A 21,526-nucleotide genomic window follows, 5' to 3' on the forward strand; every position below is an offset into this window, starting at 1 on the left:
GACAGGAAACCATCAGAATCCTAGAGGAGAACACAGGCAACAACCTCTTTAACCTCAGCTGCAGCAACTTCTTACTAGACACGTCTCTGGAGGCAAGGGAAACAAAAGCAAAAATGAACTATTGGGACTTCACCAAGATAAAAAGCTTCTGCACAGCAAAGGAAACAATCAACAAAACTAAAAGGCAACCAACAGAATGGGAAAAGATATTTGCAAATGACATATTGGTTAAAGGGCTAGTATTCAAAATCTATAAAGAACTTATCAAACTCAACATCAAAAAAATAAGTAATCCAGTTAAGAAATGGGCAGAAGACATGAACAGACATTTGTCTAAAGAAGATATACAAATGGCTAACAGACACATGAAAAAATGCTCAACATCACTCATCATCAGGGAAATGCAAATCAAAACCACAATGAGATATCACCTCACATCTGTCAGAATAGCTAAAATTAACAACACAGGAAATAACAGGTGTTGGCAAAGATGCAGAGAAAGGGGAATTCTCTTACGCTGTTGATGGGAATGCAAACTGGTGCAGCTATTCTGGAAAACAGTATGGAGATTTCCTCAAAAAAGTTAAAAATAGGACTACCCCCACAATTGCTCTACTAGGTATTTACCCAAAGGATACAGAAATACTGATTTGAAGGGATGCATGAGCTCCACTGTTTATTGGAATGGGCTAAATGGGTGATGGGCATTAAGGAGGGCACTTGTTGTGATGAGTCCTGGGTGTTATATATAGGTTTGGAATCACTAAATTCTACTCCTGAAACCAATACTACACTATGTGTTAACTAACAAATTTAAATAAAATCTTGGAAGGAAAAGAAGTCTATATTTGCACTATGAAAAATAAAGGGAGCACTACGCATTTTAGTGTTTAGACTTGTCTTCTTCAGACTATATCACATAAATATCGCCTAGAAAAACTCACATATTCTAGTAATTGCCAATTAACAATATAATTATGTGTGCTTCATCAGACTTTGCCAAAATTAAGAAAAATAAATCTTTCTACCTACAATAGTTAGTTGCTCCTCAATCTACTTTATCATTACATTTGCATAACCTTCATTAAAATGCCTCAGTCCCATTCAGGATTCTTACAGAACTTCAAGAATGGCCACCTTGGGTGGTATAAATAAGCTGGTTCTTTTGTTTGAGATTCTTTTTCCTAACAGCTTTTTTTGAGGTTTAATTGACTTACACTGCACATATAAAAGTATACACTTAGAAAAGTTTGGGCATAAATGTACACCTGTGAAACCACCACAATCAACATAGCCAACCAATCATTCCTCAAAACTTTTACATGCGTTTTGTAAATACTCCATCCCAACCCTCTTTCTTCTGCCTGGCTCTTGACCACCCCTGGTTTGTTTACTGCCAGTATAAATTAGTATGTATTTTCTAGAACTTTGTGTATATAGAATCATACGTTATGTATTCTATACTCTCTGACTTCTTGCACTCAGCATACTTGTTTTCAGACCTGTCCGTATTGTGGAATGTATCAATAGTTCCTTTTTATTGGTAAATAGTATTCCATTGTATGGTTGTACCGCTGTTTGAGCTTGTTGGTATCAATGTCCATTTAAGTTATTAAGTTTGTTTGTAGTTTTGGGATATTACACATAAGGTTGCTCTGAACATTCATATGTAAGCCTTTCTGTGGATATGCACTTTTATTTCCCTTGAATAAATATCTGGGATTTAAATGGATGGATCTTATGATAGGAGTATGTTTACATTTTAAATTACCAAATTATTTTTATTGGTCTTCCTAATCCATTTAAGTCCAAATTTCTAGATTCAAGGATTCCTTAATATTTAAAATAACAAGCTTTTTTGAATATTGCAAAGTTTGTTATTTCTATTAATTTCATATTTGTTTTCTATACTTACTGTTTTGTAGGCAAGCAAAGGTCGAACTACAATTGTCATAGCACACCGACTTTCCACTATTCGAAGTGCAGATCTGATTGTGACCATAAAAGATGGGATGGTGGCAGAAAAAGGAATACATGCTGAATTAATGGCAAAACAAGGTCTATATTATTCGCTTGTAATGTCACAGGTAATGTTTATGTAACATAATGCTATGTTAGCAGGGTTGTTTTTTTTTAACCTTTCAGAGATCATACCACAGAGGTCCTGAATCATAATCTTAGATTTCACAAAGCAACCAAGGCTTATTTATAATTCCTCTGTGAATAAATGCAATGTGACTAATATCCCCAGCATTTTGCTAGATAATATGATGAAAATTAAAGAATTAATGGGTACCTAGCACCTAATATTTGCCAGGCACACTGCAAACAGGCTTCCAAAGAAGACATCCAGATGACCAACATGAAAAAATGCTCAACATCACTCATCATCAGGGAAATTCAAATCAAAACTACAGTGAGATATCACCTCACACCTATCAAAATGGTGAAAATCAAAAACACAAGAAATGGATGCCTGTATGGCTCACTTGGTTAAGCATCCAACTCCAGATTTTGGCTCAGATCATGGTCTCATGGTACATGGGGTTGAGCCCCACATCGGACTCTACACTGAGAGCCCTCTCTCTCTCTGCCCCACACCTGCACACACACTCTCTTTCTCTCTTTCTTTCTCTCAAAATAAATAAAAAAAAGAAAAGAAAAAAGAAACAACAAGTGTTAGTGAGGGTGTGAAGAAAAACCCTCATGCACTATTGGTGGGAATGTAAACTGATGAAGCCACTGTGGAAAACAGAATAGAGGGTCCTCAAAAAGTTGAAAGTAAAACTGTCCTATTATCCAGTAGTTGCACTACTTGGTATTCACCCAAAAAATACAAAAACACTAATTCAAAGGGATACATGCACCCCTGTATTTATTGCAACTTTATTTACAATAGCCAAATTATAGAAACAGCCCAAGTGTCCTTTGATTGATAAATGGGTAAAGAAGATGTGGTGTATATATACAGTGGAATATTATTCAGCCATAAAAAATTATGAAATCTTACCATTTGAAATGACATGGACAGAGCTAGAGAGTATAATGCTCAGTGAAAATAGGTCAGTACGTAGGTCAAGATGTATGGAATTGTTGAATCACTATATTGTATGCGTGGAACTAATATAACACTGTATGTTAACTGTACTGGAATTACAATGGAAAACTTAATTAAAAATATTATTTCACAAATTATGAAATTTAGAAAGTTATGAGCCTCCGTGTCCTCCTCACACTTAAAACTTCACATTCTGAACCCTAGCTTTCTCCACAATGCTAGAATGAATTATTTTTAAACACCTCCTATAAAGCAGTCATAGTAAAAAAAAAAAAAAAAAAAAGTTTGAAAATGTAATCTTATATAGATTCAAAACCTGCCAGTTTCAATTTTATTTCATATTAGGCCATATTTTTCTTTAAAAATAAAATTAGCCATTATATGACAGTTGAATCTGTATGATTTTCATTCCAGAGTAGACTTGATAACTTATGAAATTATTAAGTTCCATATTTTCAAACTAATAAGGATACCAATAAAAGCAAATAGCTATGGTTAAATTAACCCTATTTTGATGTTTTTTAAAACTACTACACTCGTATCTTTCTTTGAAGTAACGTGCCTTTATTTTTCATTATAACTAAACTAAAACTCCATTATTAGGTCTTGTGTTAAAGAGTTTCACAATGTAAGGAAAACAAAAATTGAATGTTTGTGGTATAAATGTATAAGTATTTAAAACACCTTATTCAAAATGGATTAGTAGTCTCTGATTACCAAAAATAAGATTCATTCTGATAAAACAATACCATTTTTAATACTCAGTGAACAACTACAATATTCTGGGTACTGCATAGCAAACATAACATGTGTGGTATCTACCTAAACAGTAACGCATTTCTGAAACTCTGAAAGTGCTTATTTCCCACTATACCTGTAATGTCCAAATGAATCAGTTTGTTAGAATTCATGATGCTCAAAAGTGTTGTAAAGTTACTGTTGTTAAGAGAATCAATCACAAGAAGCAGCATGGCAGTGGTTAGGGTTATGAGCTCTGGAAACACCATAATTTGAAATTCTGACTATGCCACTTAATAGTTTTAGGCCCTTAGGTAAGTTATTTAAATTCCCCGTGCCTCAGTTTTCTAATCTTTAACATGGAGAAAATAAAAGTAACTTATTTATGAATTACTGTAAGTATTAAATGAGTCATTCATGTAAAGTATTTAGAGTTATTGTTGTCATACTAAATTTTATTATATTACTATTGTTAGTATTATCCAATCAAACTTTTTAGAAAAGTTCAAACCAGGAAGAGTAATGCTGTAATTATTTATCTTAAACATATATGATTACTTACAGACATACTCCTTTAGTGATTTTGTCACATGAAATGAAATAAAAACTGGTAGATAGATACATACCAAAACTTCCTATCATAAGTATTTTGTCTAGCAGGCTTCTCAGGAAAAGAAATTGCCTTTGACCTGTTAAACACCTTCTTAGAAAAATTTATTATGAGAAGAGGTCAAAATTTCATTTTAAGCCTGCCACAAAATAAATAGCTCCTGAAAAAATCCAAGTAAATGATTTCTTTCTTGGTAGAGAAATTTATAGAAAAATAAATAATTAAATAAAGTGATAGTATAAAAGAATGTCTGATTAAAGATGTTAAGATACTATAAAGCTGGTTAAAGCTTACCATACTTTGAAATGACTGATTAACAGTTGTTAAGCTTGTCAAAGAAGCACAGTGTCTGGAAAGCCTTCCATATGCATATGCTCTTTTGCACCTAAAACCACCTAAGGCTGTCTGTCTCTGCTCCAACCTGGTCTGGGACACCATCATCCAAACTGGGCTCCTCATTTCTGTCTTGTCTCCCTCTTCATCTCTTCGTGGGGAAGTCACAAATTTACTCACACCATATTCAGTTGAGCAGAGAACATGTAGTTTTTCTTTATTTCACTAAATCTGATCTCATTTCTCTGAGTAGCCAAAAACCCCAAAAACTAGACTTAGAGCAGTCTGGTTTAGAACTTCCTCCTTGCCCTATCATTTAAACAGTGTCTTTAAAGTTAACTTGATGTCTCTGCGATTTCTTATTCTCTAGGAGCTGGCCCATTGAGTTGCTTTCCAGTCAGTTTAGAAGGGGCAGCAGTTGCAGGCCTAGCAAGTGTTATTGTCTCCTGACATTTCTCTCAAGCCTAGAGCCAGCATCACATTTAAGTGCCTAGCTATATGTTATAAATTTATAAGTTTCATGAAAGGCTAGGAATAAGGAATCAGAAAGAGTATCTTTGAAGTCTTCTCCCTCACAAAGTTCTTCTAACTAAAATCTGTCCCTTCTAGTGGAATAGTTGTTTTCAACTAAGGCATTGTTCTCTCCAGTTAATTATACAGGTCTTTGGAAAAGAAAGCACAATAAGCTATTGTCACCCACTAACATTTTAGTATAAGTTGGACTTACTAGTCCTCTATCAAGCCTGAAAACCTCAGCAAGAACTGCACAAGAATATATCACTTTCAGTATCAGATGCAATACAGTTTTAGAGGGATGCTTAATAAAATTCTTTTGAATTTTGAAGGCATTATTCTAATGGTGACATGTATATTCTTCATTTAAGGATATTAAAAAAGCTGATGAACAGATGGGACCAATGGCATATTCTACTGAAAAAAATACCAACTCAGTTTCTCTGTGCTCTATGAGTAACATCAAGTCAGACTTTACTGGCAAGTCTGAGGAATCCATCCAATATAAAGAGGTAATGGTTTAACAAATATCAACAAGTTTTACCCACATGTTCTCCAATTAATTTTCATTTAATTCTTATAGTATTTAGAATATATGATAAAATATTACTTTAGCACTAAGTGTATAAAGCAAATCTTTCCCAAACTTCACTGTAGTATTACAGTAATGCTCTAAGAAAGAGGTCCTCAAATAAGACTGCATTTATGTCACAGGTCATTTTGGAGGCAAGAAATCTCTTAAGAATGGGCTTTGCCCTTCTTTTTCTAGTTCCTTTAGACGTAGCAGTATTTGGCTAGTGAAAATTAAGAGAATTCTAAAGAATGCAGAGGTAGCAGACAAAAGTAGCAACCACTAGTGAGGTTGAAATAGAGACCCAATGAAGAGCCCTGATTCTTCCCCAGCCAAGGTTGAGATTCATGCCTCACTTCAAAGGGCACAGCTTTTGTTCACTGGATGGCAGAGAAGTTGATAAGATACCTCACTGGTGGGGTTTGCTGGAAATCTGTCCTGTGGCATGCCAGAACCCCTAGGTGCCAGGAGAAGCTACAGGGCACTGTTGGAACCAGGAACTGGACAGGTTGCCCTATGCAAGAGTCAAGTACAGCCCCATGTGTAGTAAGGTGCATGCGTTAGTGACCTGGCTGAATCACAGGCCAGTGCTATCTGGGTCCCATGGTTAGGCCTCTCCTGGCCAAGCCAAGAGCTGGACAAAGCACTTGGTGGCCAAACACAAGAGAAAACTGCACTCAATTAACTCTGAAAAAAACTGTGCAAGCAGAGTAGCAGAGAGAAAAACTCATCCTGCAGGAGCCTTCCCAGTAAGCCACCAGAAAGAAAAACTCCCCCCTGTGGTGTTTTTCCAGTACCCTCAACTGACACAGCTTGACATCTTACTATCTGATAAAGGAAAAATATTTATCAGGCAAAAGGGTGCATTTGGACCCAAAAGGTAATAAATCAGTAGCCAGGACAGAGGTGGTATTATTTTAAATAGGGGGAACAGCTAATATAAGGGCCTGGAGTTGGGGTCACAGTGACTAAGGAGAAGGATGGGCAAAGAGTTGTGTGAGGTACTCAGGGGCTGGATCAGGCAGCACCTTGTAGACCATAGTAAGATTTTGATCTTGTCTTTTAGATTCTTTCCTTACTCTGTCAGAAAGCCATCAGAGGTTTTTAACCAGTGGTCCGTGACCCACAAGGAAAATCTGGACGGAATTCAGAGGCAATTAACCTGAATTAGAAAAAATATCATAACTTTTTTCCCACCTATCCTTGATGAAAAATTAATTTAATTATGAATATGAACAACAAACTACAGTATTATGACCAGGGCCTATAACATCACCAATGAAAATCACAGAAATTTTGATATCTCATTACAGTTGTTATAGACATGTTAGAATATCTTTACACTCATCACTATTATATCTTGTTATTTAATATGCTAATAATGAAACACAGCCATAACTGTATCACAACTTTGAATTTTTTGTTAAATATTTTGAATACTATATTTCAATTTATTGGTTTTCTTTGAGACCCATGGGTTATTTAGCACATTGTTATAAATCCTTCTGGTAAGGAGTCCTCAGATTTCATCAGTCTTCCAGAGGAGTCCCTGACACAAAGCAGGTTAAGAACTGTTGCATGAGAGGGTCTTATTCAGAAAAGTGCATGAACCAATCTGTTTGATTTGGCTGCTGTGTGGAGAATGGTGTTTCGGAACCAGAGTGGGATCAGGGAGAACAAGGCAGGGAAGAGATGACAGTGGTTAAGTAATAGACCTGATGGACCTGATTAAAGCTGTCTCATTAGAAATAAATTATAGATGGAGAAGCAACTAGGACAGGATATTGAGAAGCAGGACCCAGCAAAATTTAAATTCAGGTAGAAAAGCAGTCGCCAACAAAGGAATCTAGAGAATGGCTAGAAAATAAAAAGAAAGCCAGGAGAGTATGGTATCATAGAAGCCAACAAAGGAAAGTGTCACAAAAGAGGAAGAGATCATTTGTGTCAAATGCTATGAAAACCAGATGAAATTAGAGATTTCTGCTTTCAGCCAAGATAGGTTAACAGGAACTGGGTTTACCTTTCTGCTTGAAACACCTAAGAAACAGAACAAAACATATGGAACAATTTTCTAACATTGGATGTGGTGATCCCTGAGGAAGAAGAAACAAATGAAATAAATCTTATCACTGATCCAGGTTACTGCCTGGATAGTTTCCAAGCCTCAGAGCTAGAAGGGGAAACCCATGCAGAGCCCAGGAAGCCAAATTAGGCAGCATCCTTAGAACAAAGAACTAAAAGAAGAGAGTTTCTCAGAGTTCCAGAGATCTTCATAGGTTCTCCACTGAGTCTTCATCTGAGTACTGATCAGCACATTAAGAAAACTGCCAACGGCAGAGGAAAGATGTGCCGGAAAGGAGGAAAGAGAACAGTCCTTTCACAAAGGCTTACAAAGGGTCAGGAGTAGTTAGTTAACAATGATTAATAATTTTTTTAAGTAGTCTCCATGCCCAACATGAGACTTGAATTCATGACCCTGAGTTCAAGAGTCACATGCTTGGGGCACCTGGGCGGCTCAGTCGGTTAAGCGTCCAACTCTTGATTTCGGCTCAGGTCATAATCTCATGGTTTGTGGGACAGAGCCCTGCATTGGCTCTGTGCAGACAGTGCAGACCTGCTTGGGATCCTCTCTCTCCCTCTCTCTCTGTCCCTCCCCCACTTGCATGCATGCACACGCACACTGTCTCTCAAAATAAATAAACTTAAAAAAAGGTCACATCCTTTACTGAATGAGCCAGCCAGGCACCCCAATAATACTTTTGTAAGTGTATTTAAAAAAAATTTACTTTTTTAAGAAAAAAATAACATTGCAGTATAGGGTTTATTACAGAAGTATAAGTAAAAATTTGTAAAAACAGTATCCAAAAGACTAGGAGGGAGAAATGGAAATATTCTATTTTAAGGCTCCTAAGTGGTGTGTAATATTACTTGAAGATAGACTGTTTTGTTAATAGTTGTCAAAGTATATTTCAAAGCAATAAAATATTACCAGGGATAAAGAGGGGTTTTTTTCATAATTATATTAAAGGATCAATATATAAAAGAACCAAAAAGAGAATAAAAATTTAGTTTTACCAGAGATTTCAATACTTCTCTTAAATATTGACGAAACAAGTAGACTAAAATTCAGCAGGGGTATAGATGACTTTAATAGCACTCTCAACCAGCTTGAACTAATAGACATTTATGGAAGACTCCACCTATCAACAGAAGAATACACATTCTTCTCAAATGCGTCTGAAACATTTATCAAGACAGACCATATTCTAAGCCATAACACAGGTCTCAATATGTTTTTAAAAATTCAAGTAATGCAATGTATATTACTTCACCAAAGTGGAATTATATCAGAAATCAAGAGCAGAGGGACACCTGGCTGGCTCAGTTGGTAGAGCATGCGACTCTTGATCTTGGAATTGTAGGTTCAGGCTCCACTTTGGATGTAGACATTACTTAAAAGTAAAATCTGAAGAGAAGAGAAGAGAGAAGAGAAGGGATCAAGCACAGAAGTGGCCTGGAAATCTTGAAATATTTGGAAGCTAAGCAACTCACTTCTAAATAATGCATGGATCAAAGAAGAAATCAAAAGAGAAATTCCAAAGTATTTTGAGCTGAATGAAAATGATACCAAACATAATTAAAATGTACCCTATAATCCAGCAATTGTACTACTGGGTATTTACCCAAGGAATACAAAAATACTAATTCAAAGGAATATATGCACCCCAATGTTTATAGCTGCATTGTCTACAATTGCCAATTTATGAAAACACTACAATTGTACATGAGTAAATGAATACTACTATGAATACATACATATACATACAGTGGAATATGACTCATCTGTAAAAAAAGAATGCAATCTGCCTTTTGCAATGTCATGGATGGAGCTAGAGACTATTATGCCAAGTAAAATAAGTCAGAGAAAGACAAATTCCCGTATGATTTAAGAAACAAAACAAATGAGTAAAGGGGGGGGGGAAGGAAAGCAAGATAAAGAAAGGCAAACCAAAAAACAGACTCTTAACTATAGAGAACAAAGTGATGGTTACCAGACAGGAGATGGATGGGAGCTGGATTAAATAGGTGATGGGGATTAAGGCGTGCACTTGTCATGATGAGCACCAGGTGATGTATGGAAGTGTTGAGTCACTATAATGTACACCTGAAACTAATATTACACTATATATTAACTAACTGAAATTTAAATAAAAACTTTAAAAAAATAAAAATAACTCCAGTTTAAAAAAAATGTGAGATGAGGCTTAAAGTATCACTGAGAAAGAAATTTATACATAAAAAGAAAGATCTCAAATTAATAAACTTACGCCTTAAGAAACTATAAGGAAGAAGGTAATTATAAAGAAAAAAGTTGGGGCACCTGGGTGGCTCAGTTGGCTAAGCATCCCACTCTTGATCTCAGCTCAGATCATGATGTCATGGTCATGAGACTGAGCCCCAAGTCGGGCTCTGCTCTGAGCATAGAGTCTTTTGAATTTTCTCTCCCCCTCTTTCTGCCCCTTACCCCACTTGCATGTGCTCTCACTCTCTCTCTCTCAAAATAAATAAATTAACTTTTTTTTTTAAATAAGAAAAAAAAATCAGTGAAATCCAAAACTGGTTCTTTGAGGGCCTCAGTAAACTGAAAAACCACTGGACTGACTGAACAATTTAAGAAAGAAGATACAAATTACCAATATCAAGAATGAGCATGGTAACATCACTACAAGTTCTACCTATATTAAAAGAATAATAGGGGTGTCTGGGTGGCTCAGTCATTTAAGCATCTGACTCTTGATTTCAGCTCAGGTCATGATCTCAGGGTTGTGAGAGTTCCTCTCTGATCATGGAGCCTGCTTAAGATTCTCCCTTTCCCATGGAGCCTGGGTGGCTCAGTTGGTTAAGCATCCAACTTCAGCTCAGGTCATGATCTCACAGTCTGCGAGTTCAAGCCCTGCATTGGGTTCTGTGCTGACAGCTCAGAGCCTCGACCCTGCTTCAGACTCTGCGTCTGCCCCTCCCCTGTTCACACCTCTGTCTCTCTCTCTCTTTCTCTCAAAAGTAAATAAACATTAAAAAAAATTAGAAAAAAAAAAAAAGGAGAAAGATTTTCTTTCCCTCTCCTTCTGCCCCTCCCCAACTTACATGCATGCTCTCTCTCTCTCCCTCCTCTAAAGAATAAGATGATCTTATGAAAACATTTATGAAAATAAATCTTACAACTCAGATGAAATTGTCAAATTCGTTAAAAGACACAAACTACCAAAGCCCGCTCAAGAATAAATTAATAACTTAATCTTATATCTATTAAAAAGAAATTAAATTTGTAGTGAAAACCTTTCCTTAAAGAAAACTTCAGGACTAATTGTCTTAACTGGTGAATTCTACCAAATAGAAAATTGAAGAGACAAATATTCTATGAGACCAATCTTCTATGAGATTCTAAGAGATTCTCTCTTCTATGAGACCAATTCTATGAGACCAATATTACTCTGGTATCAAAATTAGACAAAGATGTTACAAGAAAATAAGTTTATAGATAAATTTACTTCATGAACATAGATGGAAAACTTACTAACAAAATTTTAGTAAGTCTAATCAACAATGTATAAAAAGAATGCTATATCATCACCAACTAGGATTTATCTAAGGAGTACAAGTATGGCCTAACATTAAGAAATTAATGTGATACCTCTTATTAAGAAAAAAATAATCATCTCAATCAATGTATAAAATTCAGTTGACAAAATGCACTGTCTATTCCTGATAACTCTCAGCAAACCAGGAATTAAAAGAAATTTTCTCAACCTGATAAAAGGCATAAACAACAAATCAATAGCTAACATCACTCTCAATAGTGAGGGAACTAAAATCAAGAACAAGACAAGGATGTACACTCTCACCACTTCTATTCAACATTGTGCCACAAGTTCCAGCCTGTGCAATAAGGCCAGAAAATAAAAGTCATCCAAATAGGAAAGAAAGAAAACTGTCTTTCTTCATAGACAACATGACTATCTATATAAATAATCCTATAGAATGCACCAAAAAGAAAGTACAAAAATAAAAAAATAGGAATTGAAATTTTAAAAATAATTTCATGTACAATATTGTCAAAAATATGAAATACTTAGGGATAAATTTGATAAAATATTATAAGATCCATGCACTGAAATATATAAAATATTACTAAGAAAAATGAAAGGAGACCTAAATAAGTTGAGGAATATACTATGTACATAAATAAGAAGAGTCAATATCATTGAGGCGTCTGTTCTCTCCAAATTGATCTATAGGTTCAAGGCAATACCAATCAATATTTCAGCAGGCTTTTTTGTAGAATTCGACAAACTGATTATAAATGAAAATTCAAAAGGATAAAATAATCAAAACAACTTTGAAAAAGAACAAAGTTGGAGAATTTGTACTACCTAATTCCAATTCTTCATATACAGCTATATTAAAATAGATCATTAGAGCGGAATAGAGTTAAGAAATACACCCACACACAGATGGTTAATTGTATTTAGACAAAAGTACAGTAAAGGCAATTGAATAATGAATGTATGGTCTTTTCAAGAAATGATGCTATAGCTGTATCAACAATATACAAAATAATCATCTTCAATCCATGTCTCAGATCACAGATTAAAATTAACTCAAAATGGATTACAGAATTTACTATAAAACCTAAAATTCAAAAACTTCCATAAGAAAATCCAGTAAGAAAACCTTAGCAAAGATTTCCTAGATGCAACACCAGAAGCACAATTCATAAAAGAGAAAAAAAAATATGATAAATTAGACTTCACCAAAATCAAGACCTTTGCTATTTGTAAAATGCTTTTAAGAGATGAAAAGATAGGCCATAATCTGAGAGAAAATATTTATAAGTCACATATCTAATAAAGGACTTGTGTCCAAAATATACAAAAACTCCCAAAGCACAATAATAAGAATATCAACAACCCAATTGAAAAAATGGGCAAAAAGAGCACTTGGGTGGTTTAGTCAGTTGGGCGTCTGACTCTTGATTTCAGCTCTGGTCGTGATCCCAGGGTCATAGGATCGAGCCCTGTATCAGGCTCCACATTAAGGCTTCGTGCTGAGTGTGGAGCCTGCTTGAGATTCTCTCTCTCTCCCGCTGCCCATCTCCCCTGCTCACTTTTTCCCTCTCTGTCTCTTAAAAAAAAAAATAAAAAAGAGAAAAGAAAAAGAAAAATGGGCAAAATATTTGAATAGACATTTTACCAAAGAAGATGTGTATATGGCAAACAAGCACACAAAAAGATGCCAAACATCATTAGTAATTAGAGAAGTGCAAATTAAACTCATAATTGAGATATCAGGACACACCATTACAATGGTGGAAACTAAAAAGACTGACTCTAGCAAGTGTTGGCAGTGATATGAAGCCAGAAGCATTCCATATTTTGCTAGTGGGAATACAAAATGGCAAACTCACTTTGGAAAACAGTTTGGCAATTTCTTAAAGAATTAAACATACATCTACTATCTGATCCAAGCATTCCTCTTCTAGGTATTTACCTGAAAGAAATGAACTCATTTCTTTGTGTCCACACAAAGTCTTGAATGTGAATATTCATAGCAGTTTTACTTGTAATGGCCCAAAACTGGGAATGACCTAAATTCATATCAAGAGGTGACTGAATATATAAATTGCGGTATATTCATACAATGGAATACCATTCACCAATAAAAATAATGAAATGTTAATTTATTCAGTATTATGAATAAATCTCAAAGCAATTATGTTGAGCAAAAGAAGCCAGAGGAAAAAAGAGTACATACTGTATGATTTCATTTATATAAAATTTTAGGAAATGAAAAATAATATGTAGTAACAGCATGCCCGTGATTATAGGAGAAGAGGGTTGGCAGCTGAGAGGTGTGGGAGAGGGGGATTACAAAAGGCTGTAGGAAACTTCTAGAGGTAGTGGATATGTTCATTATCTTGACTGTGGTAATAATGGTTTCATGGGTGTGTAGTTATGTCTAAACTTACCAAGTTCTACATTTTAAACATATACAGCCTGTTATATGAAGACTATAATAACTCATTATAGCTCTAAAATACATGAAATTAGGGGGTGCCTAGGTGGCTCCTTTGGTTGAGCATCCAACTCTTGATCTTGGCTCTGGTCATGATCTTACAGTTTGTGGATTTGAGCCCCATGTTGGGCTCTGTAGTGACAGTGCAGAACCTCCTTGGGCTTCTCTCTCTCTCCCTCTCTCTCTCTCTCTCTCTCTCTCTGTCTTAAGATAAATAAATGAACTTATAAAAAATAAAATAAAATAAAATGTATGAAATTTAAAATTCTTTAGGAAGGTTTAACTTTTTAAAGCCCTTCTGTATCTCTTTACAAAATGCCTATAATTTCATATATTTTTATATCAGATTCTCTTAAAACATGTAATAACCTATAGCATATTTACATAACATAGAAACTCATGATCTTACTTTCATTTTGTTCTTATCTTTATTCTTTTCTATCTTTATAACATTATTTCAGTAATACTCATTTAACCTGTTATTGTATATTTTTCAAAAGGTAAAAGATACATTATTCTGTAGGAGTGAGATAGCCCTCCTACATTTACTGTCTCTAATTTACTGGTATTATGTTCTGGCACACACTAAGTCTTAGTTTCATTGCAAAATGAGGCAATTTTATAACGAATTTGACAGAAAATCTGTGCTCAGTGCTTGACAGAGTTGGTATGCAACTTTTTAAATTTCTGTATATTCTGAGGCACCTGGGGGGCTCAGTTGAGTAAGCATCCAACTTCAGCTCAGGTCATGATCTCACAGTTTATAAGTTCAAGCCCCCCATCAGGCTCTGTGCTGATAGCTGGAGCCTAGAGCCTGCTTCTAGAGAGCCTGTCTTCCTCTCTTTCTGCCACTCCCCTGCTCACACTCTGTCTCTCTCTCTCAAAAATAAACATTAAATTTTTTTAATAAAAATTTTCAAAAAATAAAAAGTGAAATAAATTTCTGTATATTGGACAGTCACCTAACTGAAAAGTGAGGCTTTTTGTGATGATGATCTTCAGAAAACTTCAGAAAGGAAATAGATTATTCAGTAACCCAATATAATTGTGGTTTACCCATCCTAAAAGTAGACCATAAATACCTTAGAACTTTAAAAGTTCTATTGTTCAAACAAAAGAGTTTACATTATAGTTGCCAGACTAAGATTAACACAAGAATTACAGACTATTTTATAATCATTCCCGAAGAATTCTCCTGTTATTAGGTTCACAAATGTCATTACTTCTAGAGTGAATGCCAAGAGACAATTTTAACATATGAAATGCCTAGGGACACCTGGGTGGCTCAGTCAGGTAATTGTCCAACTTCAGCTCAGGTCATGATCTCACGGTTCGTGAGTTCAAGTCCTGCATCAGGTTCTGCGCTGACAGCGCAGCTTTAGATTCTCTGTCTTCTTCTCTCTGCCCCTCCCCAATTTGTGCTCTCTCATTAGGTGTCTCAAAAATAAGTAAACATAAAAACATTTTTTTAATTAAAATAAAAAAGAAATGCCTAGTAGTTTTCTGTCTACTTTGCTATTCAAAATAATTACTCACTACAAAACCGTAAGATATTTTAGATTTCTGAAATAAATCCCCTATGCATGCTGGACAAGAGTAAGGAGAAATCATTATCATATTATTTATCCTCTGATCATTGTGACCGCTACCTCTCCACTGGGAGGACTGACAGAATGGTTACTTGCATTGTGCTTTCTCTGTATAAAACCTAGGATTTTGCATCATATAATCCTTCTTCTGTAATAATACTGAGTTAAGCTTAATTCTAAAAACAATCCAAGAAGATAGGAAATGATATCATCCCCCTTGGAAAGATGAGGAAACTGAGGCTTGGTAAGTTTAAGTGATATGCTCAGATATTGCAGCATTTTATTTACAAATGGGAACCCCAAAACAAGCTTTAAATTAAGATATTAGATAAATGTTTCTGTCAATAAGTCATGAAACTAGAAAACTTTCAAGCTTGAAATGCTAGCTAGTAAAATTCTTACTTTCTGTCTTGCTTCATTTCTACCTAGATTTTTGTCTTATCTTAGGGTATAATATTCCATCTAGTTTAACAGGAATAAAGAAAATATGACTGTCATTTCTTCAGTGAGTCTTAGCTGTCAGAACTTGTGAGTTAATCTGTAATTTTTAAATGATAGTAACAGTGAAATACCAAAAGGATAAATTGCTCAGAGAGTCACTTTGGGATAAGATTCCTGTATGTGTTGAGGACATCAGGTAATATGGGTGGTGAAATTTTTCTAAGATATATTCTACTCTTACTCTTGTCTCCTAATTGTATTTGATATTTTACATTATTGGTTCTGTTTAAGATTGGTTAACTTCTCTAGGTTCCATTACGCTCTCAAACTGAGGTTTTAACCAAAGTATTTTATTCATAGACAAGTCTTCCTGAAGTTTCTATGTTAAAAATCTTTAAATTAAACAAGTCTGAATGGCTTTCTGTGGTCCTGGGGACATTGGCTTCTATTCTAAATGGAGCTGTTCATCCAGTATTTTCCATCATCTTTGCAAAAATCATAACTGTAAGTAAAGCTAATTTGCTAATATTTTTAACAATTTTAAATTTTTTTTAACGTTTATTTATTTTTGAGACAGAGAGAGACAGAGCATGAATGGGGGAGGGTCAGAGAAAGAGGGAGACACAGAATCTGAAACAGGCTCCAGGCTCTGAGCGGTCAGCCCAGAGCCCGACACGGGGCTCGAACTCACGGACCGCGAGATCGTGACCTGAGCCGAAGTCGGACGCTTAACTGACTGAGCCACCCAGGCGCCCCATTTTTAACAATTTTAAACAAAGTGTAGCCTGAGAGAACAGACCTGATGTACTTTGACTCAGCAATGGGGAAATTGGGACTTGTGGTGGGTCACCCATAGTGTGGGATCCATGATAGGAAGGTTAACTAATGTTCTCAGGGGATAAGCCAGCCTCTGTTGTGAAGTCTTGGCTGGGCCTTGTTGACTGGGCAATCAGTAAAGAAATTACTTTGTTTTCTAATTTTGACTCCACTGCCGTATCAGCATTCCAAAGCACTGAAGCAATAAAATAGACAAAGACGACTACTCTTCTTTCAACTAGTCCAAACAATGGCCATTTTTTATTACCAGTCAGCTCAGGAGGGAGAGGAAATAACAAGAGCTTGAGATTGTGCTGAGGGACTCAGGAGAGTTGCTGGATTCAAGGACTGAGCCACGTTAAGTCTTCAGTCCCAGATTTGCACAGCTATGCTGTGTCAACATAAATGGCAATATATGTATAATTACTAATTATAGGAACAATTTCTAGGGACATGTATAAAGACCTCACGCTGCAGGTTAATACCTTAAATAAAATAATATTAAGAAACCTAAGTTATTAGCAGTTAATAGAAATAGTAATTCAAACAAACTGGTAGTTTCTTTGAAAATATACTGTGATAATCACAGATAGAAGACTCATTGTCTGATCTCATATTTACATAGCCTAAGTGAGAAAATTGACAGCAAATCATTTTTTTATCATATGTAATGAATGTAGTGAATAGAATAATGGTGCAGTTCTTTTCCCCAGGAAATGTATTTATAATCTTTTTCTTATGTTGAAATCCAGTCAAAAATTCCTGATGGATAGACGTTTTAGTTTTTTCTCTTTCTTTTGTATTTTCTTCCAATAACCTGAAAAAAAAAATCTGTTTTTTCTCAGATGTTTGAAAATGATGATAAAACCACATTAAAGCATGATTCAGAGATTTATTCCATGATATTTGTCATTTTGGGTGTTATTTGCTTTGTCAGTTATTTCATTCAGGTAAGCTTTTAATGAATTAAACAAGTTTGAACATGATTACTTTTTATGTCATCCTCTCTGAGTTGAAAATAACAACAAAATATAATAAAGTATAAATAAGTAAATATAGTAATTAACTGTTACAAAGAAATAGAAAAAAGAGTTAAGAATAAATATACCTTTCTTTTGTTTTCCAGGGATTATTTTATGGCAGAGCAGGGGAAATTTTAACCATGAGATTAAGACATTTGGCATTTAAAGCCATGTTATATCAGGTCAGTGTTTCATTTATCTTTTTCTTATTTTATTTAAAATGTGTTCTTAAATATTCTAGTAGTTTTTCAAGTCAATTTCTTCACATAATCTTTCCTTTGATCCTTTGAAAGTGTGCTTTTTGTGTTCCCATCAACACCTGACATTAGAATTCTTAGTTTATTTTTCTAATAGAAGCAAGTCCAAAATTGTTATGTTTGAAAATACAACTTACAGAAAACAATATTTAGAGTCCATTCCTTTTTCCTTGCATTTATCTTGACAAATCTTTTTTTTTTTAAATGGATAATGTAGTATACTAGGATCAGATGGAAAGACCAAATAAAAAGTGAAAAGAAGAATTAAGAGCTACAGTATATTGGGGAACATCTTTTAAAAGGAGGAGTCAATTCCTCTAGCTATCATCCATGTGCACTGCTTAAGTTTCCTCACTCCCCACTTCTGAAAGCAGTCAGTCTCTCTGTCCTCATCAGAAGAGTCCTGAATTCAAGTAGCAGTCCAGCTGGCGGGTTGGCCTGCCATATATAGATGATCAGTCATACCTGTGAAATAACTAAAAATAGGTAGATCAAGTAGTAATCTTGAGAAGTGAGTCTTAGGGGCAAATGGCAGGAATGTCTCAGATTGGCACTTCTAAAATTCTTTCAGGAGGCTGAGATGTATTGGGTTCCCTGAAAGCCGGTAATCATTTGGAGCCCTTCATCATACTTTCTGTCACCAGAGCTCCCTGTGCAAGAGCAAATAGCTTCCTGCCAAGTTCATTTCTTGTCAGAAATAGAATTACTGTCACACCAGCTGAGTTGTCAAAACCAGTTTTTACCTCTTGTGACTTTTAGCAGTAGCGCTCAGGGGACTGCCGCGTAACAAAATGCCCAGGCCTTTGTGCTCTTGGGAAACTACAAGATACAAAATTCAACCCCACTAGTGCAAGGTTTCCCATAGCAACTTGATGCTCTGAAGAGGTTGGTGCCTGACATTCTGGTCAAAGGCCTATCAGAGATAATTGGAGACTCTCCTTAAGCCAGAAAAAAATCTATTTGAGGGATTATGAAACCAGTGAATGCCTGCACAACTCACTCAAGCTAAACTTGTACTTTAATTTTTTTTTTTACTTCTGAACATTTTATGTCTTTACCTCAAATCTTTGAAATAAGGTGGAATTTTAATTAACTAATTAAAATTTCATACTTATTGACAGTTTCTGCTCATTTTTGTTTTTCTTTATGAGTTCATATGTTTCTATATTCAAGGAAATTTATTTTTAATTTCTAGGGATTTTTGACAGTGTTCTCTGAATGTCTGAATGTTTTGAACAAAAGAATATATAACTTAACCAAACATTACTTTGAACTGCCTTTCTAGAGATTCAGTGTGCTTTTGGTAGAAGAGTCTCAAGTCTAGCACCCAGTTTAACTAGTGGTTATTGTTAATCCAGTATCTTGATGGTTAATACTAGACATTAATCCTCTTCTTAACATTAGTCATGTGAATAGCTGGATAGTAACACTCTAGGCTAAAGTAGCTTCTGCCCATAAGAAGCCCCCAGTTTTTAAGCCAAAAACTCTGGTCCTGCAAAAATACACACAAAGACACACACAGAAACTCTGCCCTATTCATCAGATGTTATTGTATTCCTCCATAAATTCAACTCAGCCCCTTCCAGCTGATTGTTTGTTTTCCCTCTGTATCCTTCAGCATTCTTTTTTGTTTCTTGTCTTTGCTTTCTTAAAATGGAGGGGGAACAATAGGATATTTGGCCTTTTCTTTATAAATATCTTCCCCATTTCAGTTTTGTCTATAGTAAGGGGTGCTCCCAATGTGCAGTTTAGCCTAACTCTTATTACCTGTGTTGTTGTCCTAAGGCTTTCTAAGGCTTAAAAAGCATGCTGAGACTTGTGTTGTTTTTATAACTAGTTTGGAACCTCATTTGAGGTAGAAGTATTTATGGAATCAGGTGTGGTCTTTTTATAGGTATAAAATCTGTATTTTATTTGATTAGTTGACATCCTTCCACTTGAAAAGAATGTTCTAAGTGTTGCTGACTTCAATGGTTGTAAATAATTCATTGTTCAAAGCTAAATTTATATTTCCTAATGATAAATATTGACCTGTAGATCTGTTGGGTTTGTGAACAGATACGTATTTTTGCCTATTTCTCTTTACATTAGATTGGCTAGGGCTTCTTTGGGGGGTCTTTAAGTCATGAGATGATAGAATTAATGGTAAGCACTAAGGGATCTCAAAAAGCTACTTCCAAAAGCTTTTGAGGTATTAAGTCCTGACACAGGAGAAACAGGTAATGAAACTCAACTGTAATGCTTCAGTTCAATGGGAGATAGAACAGGATAGTTGAATAAAACCTCTGGCATTTGGTTGCATAGGTTCAAATCCTGGCCTTAGCACTTGCCAGCTATGTGGCCTTGGGCAAGTTATTTAATCTCTCAGTACCTCGGTTTCCTCATTTATAAAATATGGATATTCATAGTATCTACCTCATACAGTTATGATGATTGATTGAGAAAATACATACCAAATGTGTAGGCATCATAGTGTTATTGTATTTTTCACTTCTAGCGTATTACTGACAGGGAAAAAAAATGGATTTACTACTATCAAAAAACCTGATAGCCTTACTTACAATCACTTTACCATCAGAAAAAGAGAAAGCAAGCCAAATTTTATTTGACACCAGCTATGTTCCAGAAACTCTTAAATGTTTTAGCACATATGGCATATGCTGGAATACAGTGCCTAGAGTACACAATACTGACTTGTTGGAAAGTAATTTTGGACATTTTGCTGATTGAAGATCAGATAATGACTAAGACTAGTCATATATATATATACTATACCTAGTGTGTTATAGGAAGATACTCTAGAATCAAGAATGTAATATTCCATAATAAATTCTCTTTCTACATTTTTACTTTATATTGTATCTAAAAATTCTTTGTGTGTTCCATACCGTGTTTAAATAAAGAAATAATTCGAATATGTAAAGTTTATCTTAATTTTTTTTAGTATAACAATAAAAAAAAACAGGTAATGCTGTCCAGTTCAAGAATGCTATAGTTATTATCATTGCTGATGTATGTTCACAATATGTTAGGCTCATGAGTGGGGCTGTGTTTTCAAAGGGACAATTGGTAGTGCAGATTGTGATTTCTGTAGGATGCCCTTTTGGGCATCTTGGACCCTCTATTCTTTGGGACACCTTCCCAATGCAAGGGCTTACAGAGTAGTGCTGTCATGCTGGGGTTGTGCCCACCCTTGCTCTTGTCATATTCCTCCATGGGAACTTTCTTCTCACATAACTGTATGATTAATGCACAGCCCTCTATCTGTTATGCTTCTTTTTCCTTAGTTGCCTGAAACATGTAACCTGGGTGTCAGGGCTCTGGCTGAGGTGTAAGCCAACAATTCTTTGGCTTTTCACTTACTAAAAATAAGTCATTTTTCAGAGACAGCCTCCATATGATTTTAATCCACAAGAGATCTAAGTGGTTTGAGTAAGTGGGAGGAAACATTCAATAGCTAATAAAAGGAAATCAGAATGCCTCAGGTTGAGAACTGCTAAGAAGT

At 35.2% G+C, this 21,526-nt stretch overlaps 1 protein-coding gene across 1 annotated transcript in view; it reads left to right on the top strand.

Moving 5' to 3' along the window:
* ABCB5 (ATP binding cassette subfamily B member 5) overlaps nt 1-21,526 on the top strand; it is a 134,975-nt gene that overhangs the window by 71,233 nt on the left and 42,216 nt on the right. Inside the window, 5 exon segments of the mRNA XM_007089072.2 lie at nt 1,926-2,087; nt 5,624-5,764; nt 16,287-16,430; nt 17,588-17,692; nt 17,869-17,946. Of these exon segments, the coding sequence (XP_007089134.2) occupies nt 1,926-2,087; nt 5,624-5,764; nt 16,287-16,430; nt 17,588-17,692; nt 17,869-17,946 (630 nt within the window).

The sequence above is a fragment of the Panthera tigris genome, chromosome A2, assembly GCF_018350195.1.
Source record: "Panthera tigris isolate Pti1 chromosome A2, P.tigris_Pti1_mat1.1, whole genome shotgun sequence".
Lineage (NCBI taxonomy): Eukaryota > Metazoa > Chordata > Mammalia > Carnivora > Felidae > Panthera > Panthera tigris.